This window comes from Scyliorhinus torazame, chromosome 26 (genome assembly GCF_047496885.1).
Source record: "Scyliorhinus torazame isolate Kashiwa2021f chromosome 26, sScyTor2.1, whole genome shotgun sequence".
In the NCBI taxonomy this organism is placed as follows: Eukaryota; Metazoa; Chordata; class Chondrichthyes; order Carcharhiniformes; family Scyliorhinidae; genus Scyliorhinus; species Scyliorhinus torazame.
Window position 1 is genome coordinate 31,925,386 of NC_092732.1, and position 17,789 is coordinate 31,943,174.

The 17,789-nt window shown below is 51.6% G+C and overlaps 2 protein-coding genes across 2 annotated transcripts in view; one reads left to right on the top strand and one right to left on the bottom strand.

The window, feature by feature from the left end:
- Positions 1–7,371, top strand: part of LOC140402942 (hyaluronan and proteoglycan link protein 2-like) — a 34,609-nt gene extending 27,238 nt beyond the window's left edge. The window contains exon 6 of the mRNA XM_072490584.1: positions 5,598–7,371. Coding sequence (XP_072346685.1) covers positions 5,598–5,884 — 287 coding nt within the window. The 3' untranslated portion in view covers positions 5,885–7,371. The remainder of the gene's footprint in view (positions 1–5,597) is intronic.
- Positions 7,372–16,790: 9,419 nt separating this feature from the next.
- Positions 16,791–17,789, bottom strand: part of LOC140402871 (NT-3 growth factor receptor-like) — a 247,128-nt gene continuing 246,129 nt past the window's right edge. The window contains exon 14 of the mRNA XM_072490496.1: positions 16,791–17,213. Coding sequence (XP_072346597.1) covers positions 17,146–17,213 — 68 coding nt within the window. The 3' untranslated portion in view covers positions 16,791–17,145. The remainder of the gene's footprint in view (positions 17,214–17,789) is intronic.

A 17,789-nucleotide genomic window follows, 5' to 3' on the forward strand; every position in this document is an offset into this window, starting at 1 on the left:
TTGTCCTGGGAGTGTTTGATGGGGACAGTGTAGAGGGAGCTTTACTCTGTATCTAACCCCGTGCTGTACTTGTCCTGGGAGTGTTTGATGGGGACAGTGTAGAGGGAGCTTTACTCTGTATCTAACCCCGTGCTGTATCTGTCCTAGGAGTGTTTGATGGGGACAGAGTAGAGGGAGCTTTAGTCTGTATCTAGCCCCGTGCTGTACCTGTCCTGGGAGTGTTTGATGGGGACAGTGTAGAGGAAGCTTTACTCTGTATCTAACCCCGTGCTGTACCTGTCCTGGGAGGGTTTGATGGGGACAGTGTAGAGGGAGCTTTACTCTGTATCTAACCCCGTGCTGTACCTGTCCTGGGAGTGTTTGATGTGGACAGTGTAGAGGGAGCTTTACACTGTTTCTAACCCCGTGCTGTATCTGTCCTGCGAGTGTGTGATGGGGACAGTGTAGAGGGAGCTTTACTCTGTATCTAACCCCGTGCTGTACCAGTCCTGGGAGTGTTTGATGGGGACAGTGTAGAGGGAGCTTTACTCTGTATCTAACCCTGTGCTGTACCTGTCCTGGGAGTGTTTGATGGGGACAGTGTAGAGGGAGCTTTACTCTGTATCTAACCCCGTGCTGTACCTGTGCTGGGAGTGTTTGATGGGGACAGTGTAGAGGGCGCTTTACTCTGTATCTAACCCCGTGCTGTACCTGTCCTGGGAGTGTTTGATGGGGACAGTGTAGAGGGAGCTTTACTCTGTATCTAACCCTGTGCTGTACCTGTCCTGGGAGTGTTTGATGGGGACAGTGTAGAGGGAGCTTTACTCTGTATCTAACCCCGTGCTGTACCTTTCCTGGAAGTGTTTGATGGGGACAGTGTAGAGGGAGCTTTACTCTGTATCTAACCCCATGCTGTACCTGTCCTGGGAGTGTTTGATGGGGACAGTGTAGAGAGAGCTTTACTCTGTATCTAACCCCGTGCTGTACCTGTCCTGCGAGTGTTTGATGGGGTCAGTGCAGAGGGAGCTTTACTCTGTATCTAACCCCTTGCTGTACTTGTCCTGGGAGTGTTTGATGGGGACAGTGTAGAGGAAGCTTTACTCTGTATCTAACCCCGTGCTGTACCTGTCCTGGGAGTGTTTGATGGGGACAGTGTAGAGGGAGCTTTACTCTGTATCTAACCCCGTGCTGAACCTGTCCTGGGAGTGTTTGATGTGGACAGTGTAGAGGGAGCTTTACTCTGTATCTAACCCCGTGCTGTACCTGTCCTGGGAGTGTTTGATGGCAACAGTGTAGAGGGAGCTTTACTCTGTATCTAACCCCGTGCTGTACCTGTCCTGGGAGTGTTTGATGTGGACAGTGTAGAGGGAGCTTTAATCTGTATCAAACCCCATGCTGTACCTGTCCTGGGAGTGTTTCATGGGGACAGTGTAGAGGGAGCTTTACTCTGTATCTAACCCCGTGCTGTACCTGCCCTGGGAGCGTTTGATGGGGACAGTGTAGAGGGAGCTTTACTCTGTATCTAACCCCATGCTGTACCTGTCCTGGGAGTGTTTGATTGGGACAGTGTAGAGGGAGCTTTACTCTGTATCTAACACCGTGCTGTAACTGTCCTGGGAGTGTATGATGTGGACAGTGAAGAGGGAGCTTTACTCTGTACCTCACCGCGTGCTGTACCTGTCCTGGGAGTGTTTGATGGGGATAGTGTAGAGGGAGCTTTGCTCTGGATCTATCCCCGTGCTGTACCTGTCCTGGGAGTGTTTGATGGGGACAGTGTAGAGGGAGCTTTACTCTGTATCTAACCCCGTGCTGTACCTTTCCTGGAAGTGTTTGATGGGGACAGTGTAGAGGGAGCTTTACTCTGTATCTAACCCCATGCTGTACCTGTCCTGGGAGTGTTTGATGGGGACAGTGTAGAGGGAGCTTTACTCTGTATCTAACCCCGTGCTGTACCTGTCCTGCGAGTGTTTGATGGGGTCAGTGCAGAGGGAGCTTTACTCTGTATCTAACCCCTTGCTGTACTTGTCCTGGGAGTGATTGATGGGGACAGTGTAGAGGAAGCTTTACTCTGTATCTAACCCCGTGCTGTACCTGTCCTGGGAGTGTTTGATGGGGACAGTGTAGAGGGAGCTTTACTCTGTATCTAACCCCGTGCTGAACCTGTCCTGGGAGTGTTTGATGTGGACAGTGTAGAGGGAGCTTTACTCTGTATCTAACCCCGTGCTGTACCTGTCCTGGGAGTGTTTGATGGCAACAGTGTAGAGGGAGCTTTACTCTGTATCTAACCCCGTGCTGTACCTGTCCTGGGAGTGTTTGATGTGGACAGTGTAGAGGGAGCTTTAATCTGTATCAAACCCCATGCTGTACCTGTCCTGGGAGTGTTTCATGGGGACAGTGTAGAGGGAGCTTTACTCTGTATCTAACCCCGTGCTGTACCTGCCCTGGGAGCGTTTGATGGGGACAGTGTAGAGGGAGCTTTACTCTGTATCTAACCCCATGCTGTACCTGTCCTGGGAGTGTTTGATTGGGACAGTGTAGAGGGAGCTTTACTCTGTATCTAACACCGTGCTGTAACTGTCCTGGGAGTGTATGATGTGGACAGTGAAGAGGGAGCTTTACTCTGTACCTCACCGCGTGCTGTACCTGTCCTGGGAGTGTTTGATGGGGATAGTGTAGAGGGAGCTTTGCTCTGGATCTATCCCCGTGCTGTACCTGTCCTGGGAGTGTTTGATGGGGACAGTGCAGAGGGAGCTTTACTCTGTATCTAAGCCCGAGCTGCACCTGTCCTGTGAGTGTTTGATGGGGACAGTGTAGAGGGAGCTTTACTCCGTATCTAACCCCGTGCTGTACCTGTCCTGGGAATGTTTGATGGGGACAATGTAGAGGGAGCTTTACTCTGTATCTAACCCTGTGCTGTACATGACCTGGGATTGTTTGATGGGGACAGTGTAGAGGGAGCTTTACTCTGTATCTAACCCCGTGCTGTACCTGTCCTGGAAGTGTTTGATGGGGACAGTGTAGAGGGAGCTTTACTCTGTATCTGACCCCGTGCTGTACCTGTCCTGGGAGTGTTTGATGAGGACAGTGTAGAGGGAGCTTTACTCTGTATCTAACCCCGTGCTGTACCTGTCCTGGGAGTGTTTGATGGGGACAGTGTAGAGGGAGCTTTACTCTGTATCTAACCCTGTGCTGTACCTGTCCTGGGAGTGTTTGATGGGGACAGTGTAGAGGGAGCTTTACTCTGTATCTAACCCCGTGCTGTACCTGTCCTGGGAGTGTTTGATGGGGACAGTGTAGAGGGAGCTTTACTCTGTATCTAACCCCATGCTGTACCTGTCCTGGGAGTGTTTGATGGGGACAGTGTAGAGGGAGCTTTACTCTGTATCTAACTCCTTGCTGTACCTGTCCTGCGAGTGTTTGATGGGGTCAGTGTAGAGGGAGCTTTACTCTGTATCTAACCCCGTGCTGTACTTGTCCTGGGAGTGTTTGATGGGGACAGTGTAGAGGGATCTTTACTCTGTATCTAACCCCGTGCTGTACTTGTCCTGGGAGTGTTTGATGGGGACAGTGTAGAGGGAGCTTTACTCTGTATCTAACCCCGTGCTGTATCTGTCCTGGGAGTGTTTGATGGGGACAGTGTAGAGGGAGCTTTACTCTGCATCTAACCCCGTGCTGTACCTGTCCTGGGAGTGTTTGATGGGGACAGTGTAGAGGAAGCTTTACTCTGTATCTAACCCCGTGCTGTACCTGTCCTGGGAGTGTTTGATGGGGACAGTGTAGAGGGAGCTTTACTCTGTATCTAACCCCGTGCTGTACCTGTCCTGGGAGTGTTTGATGTGGACAGTGTAGAGGGAGCTTTACTCTGTTTCTAACCCCGTGCTGTACCTGTCCTGCGAGTGTGTGATGGGGACAGTGTAGAGGGAGCTTTACTCTGTGTCTAACCCCGTGCTGTACCTGTCCTGGGAGTGTTTGATGGGGACAGTGTAGACGAGCTTTACTCTGTATCTAACCCTGTGCTGTACCTGTCCTGGGAGTGTTTGATGGGGACAGGGTAGAGGGAGCTTTACTCTGTATCTAACCCCGTGCTGTACCTGTCCTGGGAGTGTTTGATGGGGACAGTGTAGAGGGCGCTTTACTCTGTATTTAACCCCGTGCTGTACCTGTCCTGGGAGTGTTTGATGGGGACAGTGTAGAGGGAGCTTTACTCTGTATCTAACCCCGTGCTGTACCTGTCCTGGGAGTGTTTGATGGGGACAGTGTAGAGGGAGCTTTACTCTGTATCTAACCCCGTGCTGTACCTGTCCCGGGAGTGTTTGATGGGGACAGTGTAGAGGGAGCTTTACTCTGTATCTGACCCCGTGCTGTACCTGTCCTGGGAGTGTTTGATGGGGACAGTGTAGAGGGAGCTTTACTCTGTATCTAACCCCGTGCTGTACCTGTCCTGGGAGGGTTTGATGGGGACAGTTTAGAGGGACCTTTACTCTGTATCTAACCCCGTGCTGTACCTGTGCTGGGAGTGTTTGATGGGGGACAGTAAAGACGGAGCTTTACTCTGTATCTAACCCCGTGCTGTACCTGTCCTGGGAGTGTTTGATGGGGACAGTATAGAGGAAGCTTTGCTCTGTATCTAACCCCGTGCTGTACCTGTCCTGGGAATATTTGATGGGGACAGTATAGAGGGAGCTTTACTCTGTATCTAACCCCGTGCTGTACCTGTCCTGGGAATGTTTGATGGGGACAGTGTAGAGGGAGGTTTACTCTTTATCTAACCCCGTGCCGTACCTCTCCTGGGAGTGTTTGATGGGGACAGTGTGGATGGAGGTTTACTCTGTTTCTAACCCTGTGCTGTACCTGTCCTGGGAGTGTTTGATGGGGACAGGGTAGAGGCAGCTTTACTCTGTATCTAACCCCGTGCTGTACCTGCCCTAGGGGTGTTTGATGGGGACAGTGTAGAGGGAGCTTTACTCTGTCTCTAACCCCGGGCTGTACCTGTCCTGGGAGTGTTTGATGGGGACAGTGTAGAGGGAGCTTTACTCTGTATCTAACCCCGTGCTGTACCTGTCCTGGGAGTGTTTGATGGGGACAGTGTAGAGGGAGCTTTACTCTGTATCTAACCCCGTGCTGTACCTGTCCTGGGAGGGTTTGATGGGGACAGTGTAGAGGGAACTTTACTCTGTATCTAACCCCGTGCTGGACCTGTCCTGGGAGTGTTTGATGGGGACAGTGTAGAGGGAGCTTTACTCTGTATCTAACCCCGTGCTGTACCTGCCCTGGGAGTGTTTGATGGAGACAGTGTAGAGGGAGCTTTACTCTGTATCTAACCCCGTGCTGTACCTGTCCTGGGAGTGTTTGATGGGGACAGTGTAGAGGGAACTTTACTCTGTATCTAACTCCGTGCTGTACCTGTCCTGGGAGAGTTTGATGGGGACAGTGTAGAAGGAGCTTTACTCTGTATCTAACCCCGTGCTGTACCTGTCCTGGGAGTGTTTGATGGGGACAGTGTAGAGGGAGCTTTACTCTGTATCTAACCCCGTGCTGTGCCTGTCCTGGGAGTGTTTGATGGGGACAGTGTAGAGGAAGCTTTGCTGTGTATTTAACTCCTTTCCTTTCCCATTCAGGATATGTTTATTTTCGGAGGGAGCCGGCGATGTACAATTATGTGAGTGGTTCGAACGCCTGTCGGAGTGAGGGGGCGACGATCGCTAAGGTGGGCCAGCTTTACGCCGCCTGGAGATTCTCCCGGCTCCATCGCTGCGATCCCGGCTGGCTGGCGGACGGAAGCATCCGGTACCCCATCGTGTCGCCCCGACCGCAGTGCGGTGGTCCGGAGCCAGGGGTGCGCACGCAAGGATTCCCCAGCCTGTCCCAGCGCGGGTACGGCGTCTACTGCTACAAGCAGCGATAAGCCGTCCCGCCACGCCCGGGTCAGAGCGAGGGAGCGACCCGCGGGAGGAGCGGTCTGGTTTGGGTCGCCGGAATTTGGGGGAGGCAGAAGCCGAAAATCGTTCGGATTCCGAGGGGCAGATTCCGCACTTTCCGGCCCTTCCGGAACGTGCTGCCCGTTCGTCGTCGCGTCGGCCGGTCGCTCGGTGGCCTTCGAACCATTGGAGCAGAGCTCGAGGCCGTTCGGCCCCTTGAGACGGTCCTAACCCACTGCCATCCCTCGAGCTACTGCTTGCCTCTCGCTTGCCTCACCCCCCTGCTTACCTCACCTCCCAGAGCCAACTGCACACTGCCCCCCCCCCACCCCCGGTGCCCCCTCCGCAGACCCAAGACACCCGGCCCACGACCACTCAACCAAAAATTTGCATTTACATAGCGCCGGTGCCCTCGCCAGACGTTCCCCAAAGGGGTCCCCTGGGTGCCTTTAATCTGACCTTTCGCAGGTGGGCCGGGTAACCACCCCTCGCCTGAAATCGCCGTGACGACGCCCTGGGCCCGGGCCCAGTCAATACCAGCCCCACAGGCCCCCGAGCCCCAACGTGAAGAAATTAGCCGATAATTCTCATCAACATTCCCCAAAGTCTTTGGCCCCTGGCTGACCAACGATTACTGTCCCCCGGGGTTTGGGTGCTGAAACAGGATGTGAAATGAACTCAGCTAATTAACGATGAGCTAATGTGCACTTTAACCTCCCCGCCCTCTAACCACACACACACACAAGACAGACAAACACAGAGAGGTGGAAAGGGGTAAGAATAATAAGGATTGAGGTGAAAAGATAAGAGTCCTTCTTTCTGATAATGAGTTATTTTCTTCGGAGCACTTTGTTTGCAGTTTGGGTGTGGGTTAAAGTTACTGGTTTCCAGCAGATCTTCCTCGCAGTCACTCATGTCCTCCTTACAGCTTTAACTGCAGGCCTCTGGCTTCACAATGGCCCGTTCTGCAAAGAGGGAGTGTGGGCCTCGCCGTGGGGGATTCGTCGGTTGTTCCCGGAGGAACCGGAGTGGGGGAAAAGAGAGAGCGGGTCTTCTCCCTCCGCGGCCAAGGCGAAACTGGGAACCCCTGAAGGCCTCTGAAGCACCTCTCAGCGGGGAACGCAGCCAATCTTCGCCTCTGGCGGGGCAGAGCCAATTCACTGGCCGGCCCTGACCAACTCGGACCCGGCTGGTCCTGGGCCGGACTGGACTTCCATCACAAGGTCAGAAGTGGGGATGTCCGAGGAGGACAACGTTCAGCTCCATTCGCGTCTCCTCGGACACTGAAGCAGTCCCTGTCCATCGCAGCAAGACCCGGGCAATATCCAGGCTCGGGCTGGCAAGGGGCAAGTTACATATCCTCCAAGTGGGGGCAGGGTGAGGGGGTCTGACTCCAGGGGATGTAACGAAAGGCCGAGATGAGGCCTATGCAAAAGTGGGGGGGGAGGCAAATGCGAAGGGTGCAGCACAGGGAGGGGGGGGGGGGCGAATGGCCTCAATCCATGCTGTACATTGGAAATATTTGCACTGTGATACTTCAACTGTCGCTTCCACCTGCTGGCCCACTGTGACCTCTAGACAAAGGCTGCGAGATTAAGTTTGTTACAACACTTATTAACTATCAATGCAAACCCAATAACTTCTATTTAATTACTGCACTGACTACCATAACCGGTGCCTTAGGAATGGATGGATTAATGACCATTATGTCAAGTCTGTACATTGGAATGTTTTCACACCTAGTTTTTGACATGATAGCTGATGCTAATTTGCGGCATGTGGTCAGACTGTGGGAGAAGCAATAAAGATTGGATATCAATCCGGTACTCGCCTGATTTTTAAATTTCATTTCGTCCCATCACCTTCTCCTCCATAACAGGTTTCGACCGTCCCTTACTCCCTCCCTCAGGCCTCAGCCCCCAACTCGGCCATTCCCTTCAGAGCGACTGGGAACGGTGGGAGCGGGGTCCGGGAGCCGAAGCCATTCCCAGCTTTAAGCAAGCCGCCTGGACAGAAACCGGGAGACAAAAGCATCCCATACAACGGGAGTGAACGGGAAGGGGTTTGAAACCATTGGGATTGTGTACAACGGGAGTGAACGGGAAGGGGTTTGATCCATTGGGATTGTGTACAACGGGAGTGAACGGGAAGGGGTTTGAAACCATTGGGATTGTGTACAACGGGAGTGAACGGGAAGGGGTTTGAAACCATTGGGATTGTGTACAACGGGAGTGAACGGGAAGGGGTTTGATCCATTGGGATTGCGGACAACGGGAGTGAACGGGAAGGGGTTTGATCCATTGGGATTGTGTACAATGGGAGTGAACGGGAAGGGGTTTGATCCATTGGGATTGTGTCCAATGGGAGTGAACGGGAACGGGTTTGATCCATTGGGATTGTGTACAACGGGAATGAACGGGAAGGGGTTTGATCCATTGGGATTGTGTACAGTGGGAGTGAACGGGAAGGGGTTTGATCCATTGGGATTGTGTATAATGGGAGTGAACGGGAAGTGGTTTGAAACCATTGGGATTGTGTCCAACGGGAGTGAACGGGAAGGGGTTTGATCCATTGGGATTGTGGACAATGGGAGTGAACGGGAAGGGGTTTGATCCATTGGGATTGAGTACAATGGGAGTGAACGGGAAGGGGTTTGATCCATTGGGATTGTGTACAATGGGAGTGAACGGGAAGGGGTTTGATCCATTGGGATTGTGTCCAATGGGAGTGAACGGGAAGGGGTTTGATCCATTGGGATTGTGTACAATGGGAGTGAACGGGAAGGGGTTTGATCCATTGGGATTGTGGACAATAGGAGTGAACAGGAAGGGATTTGGGTCCATTGGGATTGTTTACAATGGGAGTGAATGGGAAGGGGTTTGATCCATTGGGATAGTGGACAATGGGAGTGAGCGGGAAGGGATTTGGGTCCATTGGGATTGGGTCCAATGGGAGTGAATGGGAAGGGGTTTGATGCATTGGGATTGTGTACAATGGGAGTGAACGGGAAGGGGTTTGATCCATTGGGATTGTGGACAATGGGAGTGAACGGGAAGGGGTTTGATCGATTGGGATTGTGTACAGTGGGAGTGAACGGGATGGGGTTTGATCCATTGGGATTGTGTACAATGGGAGTGAACGGGAAGGGATTTGGGTCCATTGGGATTGTGTACAATGGGAGTGAATGTGAAGGGGTTTGATCCATTGCGATTGTGTAAAATGGGAGTGAACAGGAAGGGGTTTGATCCATTGGGATTGTGTCCAATGGGAGTGAATGGGAAGGGGTTTGATCCGCTGGGATTGTGTCCAATGGGAGTGAATGGGAAGGGGTTTGATCCGCTGGGATTGTGTGCAATGGTAGTGAACGGGAAGGGGTTTGATCCGCTGGGATTGTGTACAATGGGAGTGAATGGGAAGGGGTTTGATCCATTGCGATTGTGTAAAATGGGAGTGAATGGGAAGGGGTTTGATCCATTGGGATTGTGTCCAATGGGAGTGAATGGGAAGGGGTTTGATCCGCTGGGATTGTGTACAATGGTAGTGAACGGGAAGGGGTTTGACCCATTGGGATTGTGTACAGTGGGAGTGAACGGGAAGGGGTTTGGGTCCATTGGGATCGTGTACAATGGGAGTGAACGGGAAGGTGTTTGATCCATTGGGATTGTGTACAATGGGAGTGAATGGGAAGGGGTTTGATTGATTTCGATTGTGTAAAATGGGAGTGGACGGGAAGGGGTTTGATCCATTGGGATTGTGTCCAATGGGAGTGAATGGGAAGGGGTTTGATCCATTGGGATTGTGTACAATGGTAGTGAACGGGAAGGGGTTTGATCCATTTGGATTGTGTACAATGGGAGTGAACGGGAAGGGGTTTGATCCATTGGGATTGTGTACAATGGGAGTGAATGGGAAGGGATTTGGATCCATTGGGATTATGTACAATGGGAGTGAATGGGAAGGGGTTTGATCCATTGGGATTGTGAACAATGGAAGTGAACGGGAAGGGGTTTGGGCCCATTGGGATTGTGTACAATAGGAGTGAACAGGAAGGGTTTTGGGTCCATTGGGATTGTGTACAATGGGAGTGAACGGGAAGATGATTGTGTACAGTGGGAGTGAATGGGAAGGGGTTTGATCCATTGGGATTGTGCACAATGGGAGTGAATGGGAAGGGCTTGATCCATTGGGATTGTGGACAATGGGAGTGAATGGGAAGGGCTTGATCCATTGGGATTGTGGACAATGGGAGTGAATGGGAAGGGTTGATCCATTGGGATTGTGGACAATGGGAGTGAACAGGATGGGGGTTTGATCCATTGGGATTGTGGACAATGGGAGTGATTGGGAAGATGTTTGGGTCCATTGGGATTGTGTACAGTGGGAGTGAACGGGAAGGGGTTTGGATCCATTGGGATTGTATACAATGGGGGTGAACGGGAAGGGGATTGGATCCATTGGGATTGTGTACAGTGGGAGTGAACGGGAAGGGGGTTGATCCATTGGGATTGTGTACAATGGGAGTGAACGGGAAGGGGATTGATCCATTGGGATTGTGTACAATGGGAGTGAACGGGAAGGGGTTTGATCCATTGGGATTGTGTACAATGGGGGTGAACGGGAAGGGGATTGATCCATTGGGATTGTGTACAATGGGAGTGAACGGGAAGGGGTTTGATCCATTGGGATTGTGTACAATGGGACTGAATGGGAAGGGGTTTGATCCATTGGGATTGTGTACAATGGGAGTGAACGGGAAGGGGTTTGATCCATTGGGATTGTGTACAATGGGAGTGAACGGGAAGGGGTTTGATCCATTGGGATTGTGTACAATGGGACTGAACGGGAAGGGGATTGATCCATTGTGATTGTGTACAATGGGAGTGAACGGGAAGGGGTTTGATCCATTGGGATTGTGCAGAGTGGGAGTGAACGGGAAGGGGTTTGATCCATTGGGATTGTGTACAATGGGAGTGAATGGGAAGGGGTTTGATCCATTGAGATTGTGTACAGTGGGAGTGAACGGGAAGGTGTTTTAGTCCATTGGGGTTGTGTACAATGGGAGTGAATGGGAAGGGGTTTTGATCCATTGAGATTGTGTACAGTGGGAGTGAATGGGAAAGGGTTTGGGCCCTTTGGGATTGTGCACAATGGGAGTGAACGGGGAGGGGTTTTGATCCATTGGTATTTTGTACAGTGGGAGTGAACGGGAAGAGGTTTGGGTCCATTGGGATTGTGGACAATGGGAGTGAACGGGATGGGGTTTGATACATTGGGATTGTGTACAGTGGGAGTGAATGGGAAGGGGTTTGATCCATTGGGATTTTGTACAACGGGAATGAACGGGAAGGGGTTTGATCCATTGGGATTGTGTACAATGGGAGTGAATGGGAAGGGGTTTGATCAATTGGGATTATGTACAATGGGAGTGAATAGGAAGGGGTTTGATCCATTGGGATTGTGTACAATGGGAGTGAATGGGAAGGGGTTTGATCCATTAGGATTGTGTACAATGGCAGTGAACGGGAAGGGGGTTGATCCATTGGGATTGTGTACAATGGGGGTGAATGGGAAGGGGTTTGATCCGCTGGGATTGTGTCCAATGGGAGTGAATGGGGAGGGGTTTGATCCGCTGGGATTGTGTGCAATGGTAGTGAACGGGAAGGGGTTTGATCCATTGGGATCATGTAAAATGAGAGTGAATGGGAAGGGGTTTGATCCATTGGGATTGTGTCCAATGGGAGTGAACGGGAAGGGGTTTGATCCATTAGGATTGTGTACAATGGCAGTGAACGGGAAGGGGGTTGATCCAGTGGGATTGTGTACAATGGGAGTGAAAGGGAAGGGGTTTGATCGATTGGGATTGTGTACAGTGGGAGTGAACTGGAAGGGATTTGGGTCCATTGGGATTGTGTACAATGGGAGTGAACGGGAAGGGATTTGGGTCCATTGGGATTGTGTACAATGGGAGTGAATGGGAAGGGGTTTGATCCATTGCGATTGTGTAAAATGGGAGTGAACAGGAAGGGGTTTGATCCATTGGGATTGTGTCCAATGGGAGTGAATGGGAAGGGGTTTGATCCGCTGGGATTGTGTGCAATGGTAGTGATCGGGAAGGGGTTTGATCCGCTGGGATTGTGTACAATGGGAGTGAATGGGAAGGGGTTTGATCCATTGCTATTGTGTAAAATGGGAGTGAATGGGAAGGGGTTTGATCCATTGGGATTGTGTCCAATGGGAGTGAATGGGAAGGGGTTTGATCCGCTGGGATTGTGTACAATGGTAGTGAACGGGAAGGGGTTTGACCCATTGGGATTGTGTACAGTGGGAGTGAACGGGAAGGGGTTTGGGTCCATTGGGATCGTGTACAATGGGAGTGAACGGGAAGGTGTTTGATCCATTGGGATTGTGTACAATGGGAGTGAACGAGAAGGGGTTTGATCCATTGGGATTGTGTACAATGGGAGTGAATGGGAAGGGGTTTGATTGATTGCGATTGTGTAAAATGGGAGTGGACGGGAAGGGGTTTGATCCATTGGGATTGTGTCCAATGGGAGTGAATGGGAAGGGGTTTGATCCACTGGGATTGTGTACAATGGTAGTGAACGGGAAGGGGTTTGATCCATTTGGATTGTGTACAATGGGAGTGAACGGGAAGGGGTTTGATCCATTGGGATTGTGTACAATGGGCGTGAATGGGAAGGGATTTGGATCCATTGGGATTATGTACAATGGGAGTGAATGGGAAGGGGTTTGATCCATTGGGATTGTGAACAATGGGAGTGAATGGGAAGGGGTTTGATCCATTGGGATTGTGTACAATGGGAGTGAATGGGAAGGGGTTTGGGCCCATTGGGATTGTGTACAATAGGAGTGAACAGGAAGGGTTTTGGGTCCATTGGGATTGTGTACAATGGGAGTGAACGGGAAGATGATTGTGTACAGTGGGAGTGAATGGGAAGGGGTTTGATCCATTGGGATTGTGCACAATGGGAGTGAATGGGAAGGGCTTGATCCATTGGGACTGTGGACAATGGGAGTGAATGGGAAGGGCTTGATCCATTGGGATTGTGGACAATGGGAGTTAACAGGATGGGGGTTTGATCCATTGGGATTGTGGACAATGGGAGTGATTGGGAAGATGTTTGGGTCCATTGGGATTGTGTACAGTGGGAGTGAACGGCAAGGGGTTTGGATCCATTGGGATTGTATACAATGGGGGTGAACGGGAAGGGGTTTGGATCCATTGGGATTGTGTACAGTGGGAGTGAACGGGAAGGGGGTTGATCCATTGGGATTGTATACAATGGGAGTGAACGGGAAGGGGATTGATCCATTGCAATTGTGTACAATGGGAGTGAATGGGAAGGAGTTTGGATCCATTGGGATTGTGTACAATGGGACTGAATGGGAAGGGGTTTGATCCATTGGGATTGTGTACAATGGGAGTGAATGGGAAAGGGTTTGATCCATTGGGATTGTGCAGAGTGGGAGTGAACGGGAAGGGCTTGATCCATTGGGACTGTGGACAATGGGAGTGAATGGGAAGGGCTTGATCCATTGGGATTGTGGACAATGGGAGTTAACAGGATGGGGGTTTGATCCATTGGGATTGTGGACAATGGGAGTGATTGGGAAGATGTTTGGGTCCATTGGGATTGTGTACAGTGGGAGTGAACGGGAAGGGGTTTGGATCCATTGGGATTGTATACAATGGGGGTGAACGGGAAGGGGTTTGGATCCATTGGGATTGTGTACAGTGGGAGTGAACGGGAATGGGGTTGATCCATTGGGATTGTATACAATGGGAGTGAACGGGAAGGGGATTGATCCATTGCAATTGTGTACAATGGGAGTGAATGGGAAGGAGTTTGGATCCATTGGGATTGTGTACAATGGGACTGAATGGGAAGGGGTTTGATCCATTGGGATTGTGTACAATGGGACTGAACGGGAAGGGGATTGATCCATTGGGATTGTGTACAATGGGAGTGAACGGGAAGGGGTTTGATCCATTGGGATTGTGCAGAGTGGGAGTGAACGGGAAGGGGTTTGATCGATTGGGATTGTGTACAATGGGAGTGAACGGGAAGGGGTTTGATCCATTGAGATTGTGTACAGTGGGAGTGAACGGGAAGGGGTTTGATCCATTGGGATTTTGTACAATGGGAGTGAATGGGAAGGGGTTTGATCCATTGAGATTGTGTACAGTGGGAGTGAACGGGAAGGTGTTTTAGTCCATTGGGGTTGTGTACAATGGGAGTGAACGGGAAGGGGTTTTGATCCATTGGGATTTTGTACAGTGGGAGTGAACGGGAAGAGGTTTGGGTCCATTGGGATTGTGCACAGTGGGAGTGAATGGGAAGGTGTTTTGATCCATTGGGATGGTGTACAGTGGGAGTGAATGGGAAGGGGTTTGGGTCCATTGGGATTGTGTACAATGGGAGTGAATGGGAAGGGGTTTGATCCATTGGGATTGTGTACAATGGGACTGAATGGGAAGGGGTTTGATCCATTGGGATTGTGTACAATGGGAGTGAACAGGAAGGGGTTTCGGTCCATTGGGATTGTGTACAATGGGAGTTAACGGGAAGTGGTTTTGATCCATTGAGATTGTGTACAGTGGGAGTGAATGGGAAAGGGTTTGGGCCCATTGGGATTGTGCACAATGGGAGTGAACGGGAAGCGGTTTTGATCCATTGGGATATTGTACAGTGGGAGTGAACGGGAAGGGGTTTGGGCCCATTGGGATTGTGTACAATGGGAGTGAACGGGAAGGGGTTTGGGTCCATTGGGATTGTGCACAGTGGGAGTGAATGGGAAGATGTTTTGATCCATTGGGATTTTGTACAATGGGAGTGAACGGGAAGGAGTTTGATCCATTGGGATTGTGTACAATGGGAGTGAATGGGAAGGGGTTTGATCCATTGGGATTGTGTACAGTGGGAGTGAACGGGAAGGAGTTTGATCCATTGGGATTGTGTACAATGGGAGTGAACGGGAAGGGGTTTGATCCATTGGGATTGTGTACAATGGGAGTGAATGGGAAGGGGTTTGATCCATTGGGATTGTGTACAGTGGGAGTGAATGGGAAGGGGTTTGATCCATTGGGATTGTGTACAATGGGAGTGAAAGGGAAGGGGTTTGATCCATTGGGATTGTGTACAATGGGAGTGAACGGGAAGGGGTTTGATCCATTGGGATTGTGTACAATGGGAGTGAACGGGAAGGGGTTTGGGTCCATTGGGATTGTGTACAATGGGAGTGAACGGGAAGGGGTTTGATCCATTGGGATTGTGTACAGTGGGAGCGAAAGTGACCGAGAATGGGAGCAGGGATCTGGGAGCCGGGATACATTCCGGTGATCTCTCCAGCTCGCCGCATGGACAAACCTGTCCTTTCCCCGTGAATCTCCGAACGAGCCCTCAATACCCAGCATGCCCCACAAACTGCAACGTCGTTAGTTTATTATGAAAGCAGATCGTCCAGTAGAAATGCAAATCTTATTAACGCACCGTGTGAAATGCGAAAGCATCATAATTACTCTTTGTAAACTCGCAAAACCCCCTCACGCACACACAAAACAAAACTCCACAACACCCAGTGGAGCAGTTCAGCTCAAAGGGTTAAAAGTCGACGGTCCGAGGGAAACGGAACGACGGCGGACTCCTCGAGACGGAGTCCGGGATCTGCGGCCGCTGGCTGGCCGCTGGTCTGTGGAACGATGGATAAGTCTCCGCCACCCCTCCCGCCAGCTGCTCTTCAGGGGGGTACTTCGCAGGAAACTCAGGGTCGGTCGGTTTCCAAACCCGGAGCCACTTCGGAGCGAGTTCCCGCTCCCGGTCTGCTTCGGACTGGCTCTTGAGGTTCGGGCGTGTATGTGTGTGAGCGAGTGAGTGTGTGTGTGAGAGAGAGAGTGTGTGAGAGAGAGAGAGAGTGTGTGAGAGAGAGAGAGTGTGTGAGAGAGAGAGAGAGAGAGTGTGTGAGAGAGAGAGAGTGTGTGAGAGAGAGAGAGAGTGTGAGAGAGAGAGAGTGTGTGAGAGAGAGAGAGTGTGTGAGAGAGAGAGAGTGTGTGAGAGAGAGAGTGTGAGAGAGAGAGAGAGTGTGAGAGAGAGAGAGAGAGTGTGAGAGAGAGAGAGAGATTGTGTGAGAGAGAGAGAGAGTGTGAGAGAGAGAGAGTGTGTGAGAGAGAGAGAGTGTGTGAGAGAGAGAGAGTGTGTGAGAGAGAGAGAGTGTGTGAGAGAGAGAGAGTGTGTGAGAGAGAGAGAGGGTGTGAGAGAGAGAGAGGGTGTGAGAGAGAGAGAGGGTGTGAGAGAGAGAGAGGGTGTGAGAGAGAGAGAGGGTGTGAGAGAGAGAGAGTGTGTGAGAGAGAGAGAGTGTGTGAGAGAGAGTGTGTGAGAGAGAGAGAGTGTGTGAGAGAGAGAGAGTGTGTGAGAGAGAGAGAGTGTGTGAGAGAGAGAGAGTGTGTGAGAGAGAGAGAGTGTGTGAGAGAGAGAGAGAGAGTGTGAGAGAGAGAGAGTGTGTGAGAGAGAGAGAGTGTGTGAGAGAGAGAGAGTGTGTGAGAGAGAGAAAGAGAGAGTGTGTGTGTGAGAGCGAGTGTGTGTGTGTGAGAGCGAGTGAGTGTGAGAGAGACGGTGCGTGGGAGAGACAGACAGTGTGTGGGAGTTGGGAGCAATGGGTCCTCGCGGCTCCCGGGTCGAGTCCCTGCTGTTTAAACACCCCTCCCCCCCACTCCCCACCCCGCACCCCAAACCCCAGCCAACATCGGAGAGGGAGTAAAGGCCGATTAAAGGTGTCTCCGTCCATGGGGGACACCACGAGGGGGGCGGGAAAGAGGGGGTAAGTGGGGGGGGGGGTGGAAAGCGAAAGGAGGGGGTAAGTAGGGGGGGGGGTTAAGTAGGGGGGGGGTTAAGTAGGGGGGGGGAAGAGAGGGGTGGGATAGATGTTGGGGTGAGCAGGACCCATTACATCCCCGAGCAGAGAGCAGGCACCAAAGGCTCCGCCGATCAGGACCCAGCTTAGCAAGCTTATCCAAAATGCCCCCTGTGATTCACGGACGGGGTGAATAAGTCGGCCAACGCACGGTGATACCCTGGGAAGCCAGGGACAGAATTCCGGGGCACAGAAAGGTGGGATTTAGACGTTATGATATCCATTCGGATTCTCCCCGTGGGAGGGACTTCAATAAGGAAATGCCAGCTGCTGCCTCACAATGTCCTCGAGGCGGCTGGGAGCTCCAAATTCCTAATCTTTACATTCCAGCGATCTCCCAGCTCGTGCAATTTCTCTCCATCCGGGGGACACGCATTCCCTTGGAACCTGGAACAATAAAACAGGACAGGAACAGGGTTAGATACAGAGTAAAGCTCCCTCGACACTTTCCCCATCAAACACTCCCAGGACAGGTACAGCACGGGGTTAGATACAGAGTAAAGCTCCCTCGACACTGTCCCCATCAAACACTCCCAGGACAGGTACAGCACGGGGTTAGATACAGAGTAAAGCTCCCTCTACACTGTCCCCATCAAACACTCCCAGGACAGGTACAGCACGGGGTTAGATACAGAGTAAAGCTCCCTCGACACTGTCCCCATCAAACACTCCCAGGACAGGTACAGCACGGGGTTAGATACGGAGTAAAGCTCCCTCTACACTGTCCCCATCAAACACTCCCAGGACAGGGACAGCACGGGGTTAGATACAGAGTAAAGCTCCCTCTACACTGTCCCCATCAAAAACTCCCAGGACAGGTACAGCACGGGGTTAGATACAGAGTAAAGCTCCCTCTACACTGTCCCCATCAAACACTCCCAGGACAGGTACAGCACGGGGTTAGATACGGAGTAAAGCTCCCTCTACACTGTCCCCATCAAACACTCCCAGGACAGGGACAGC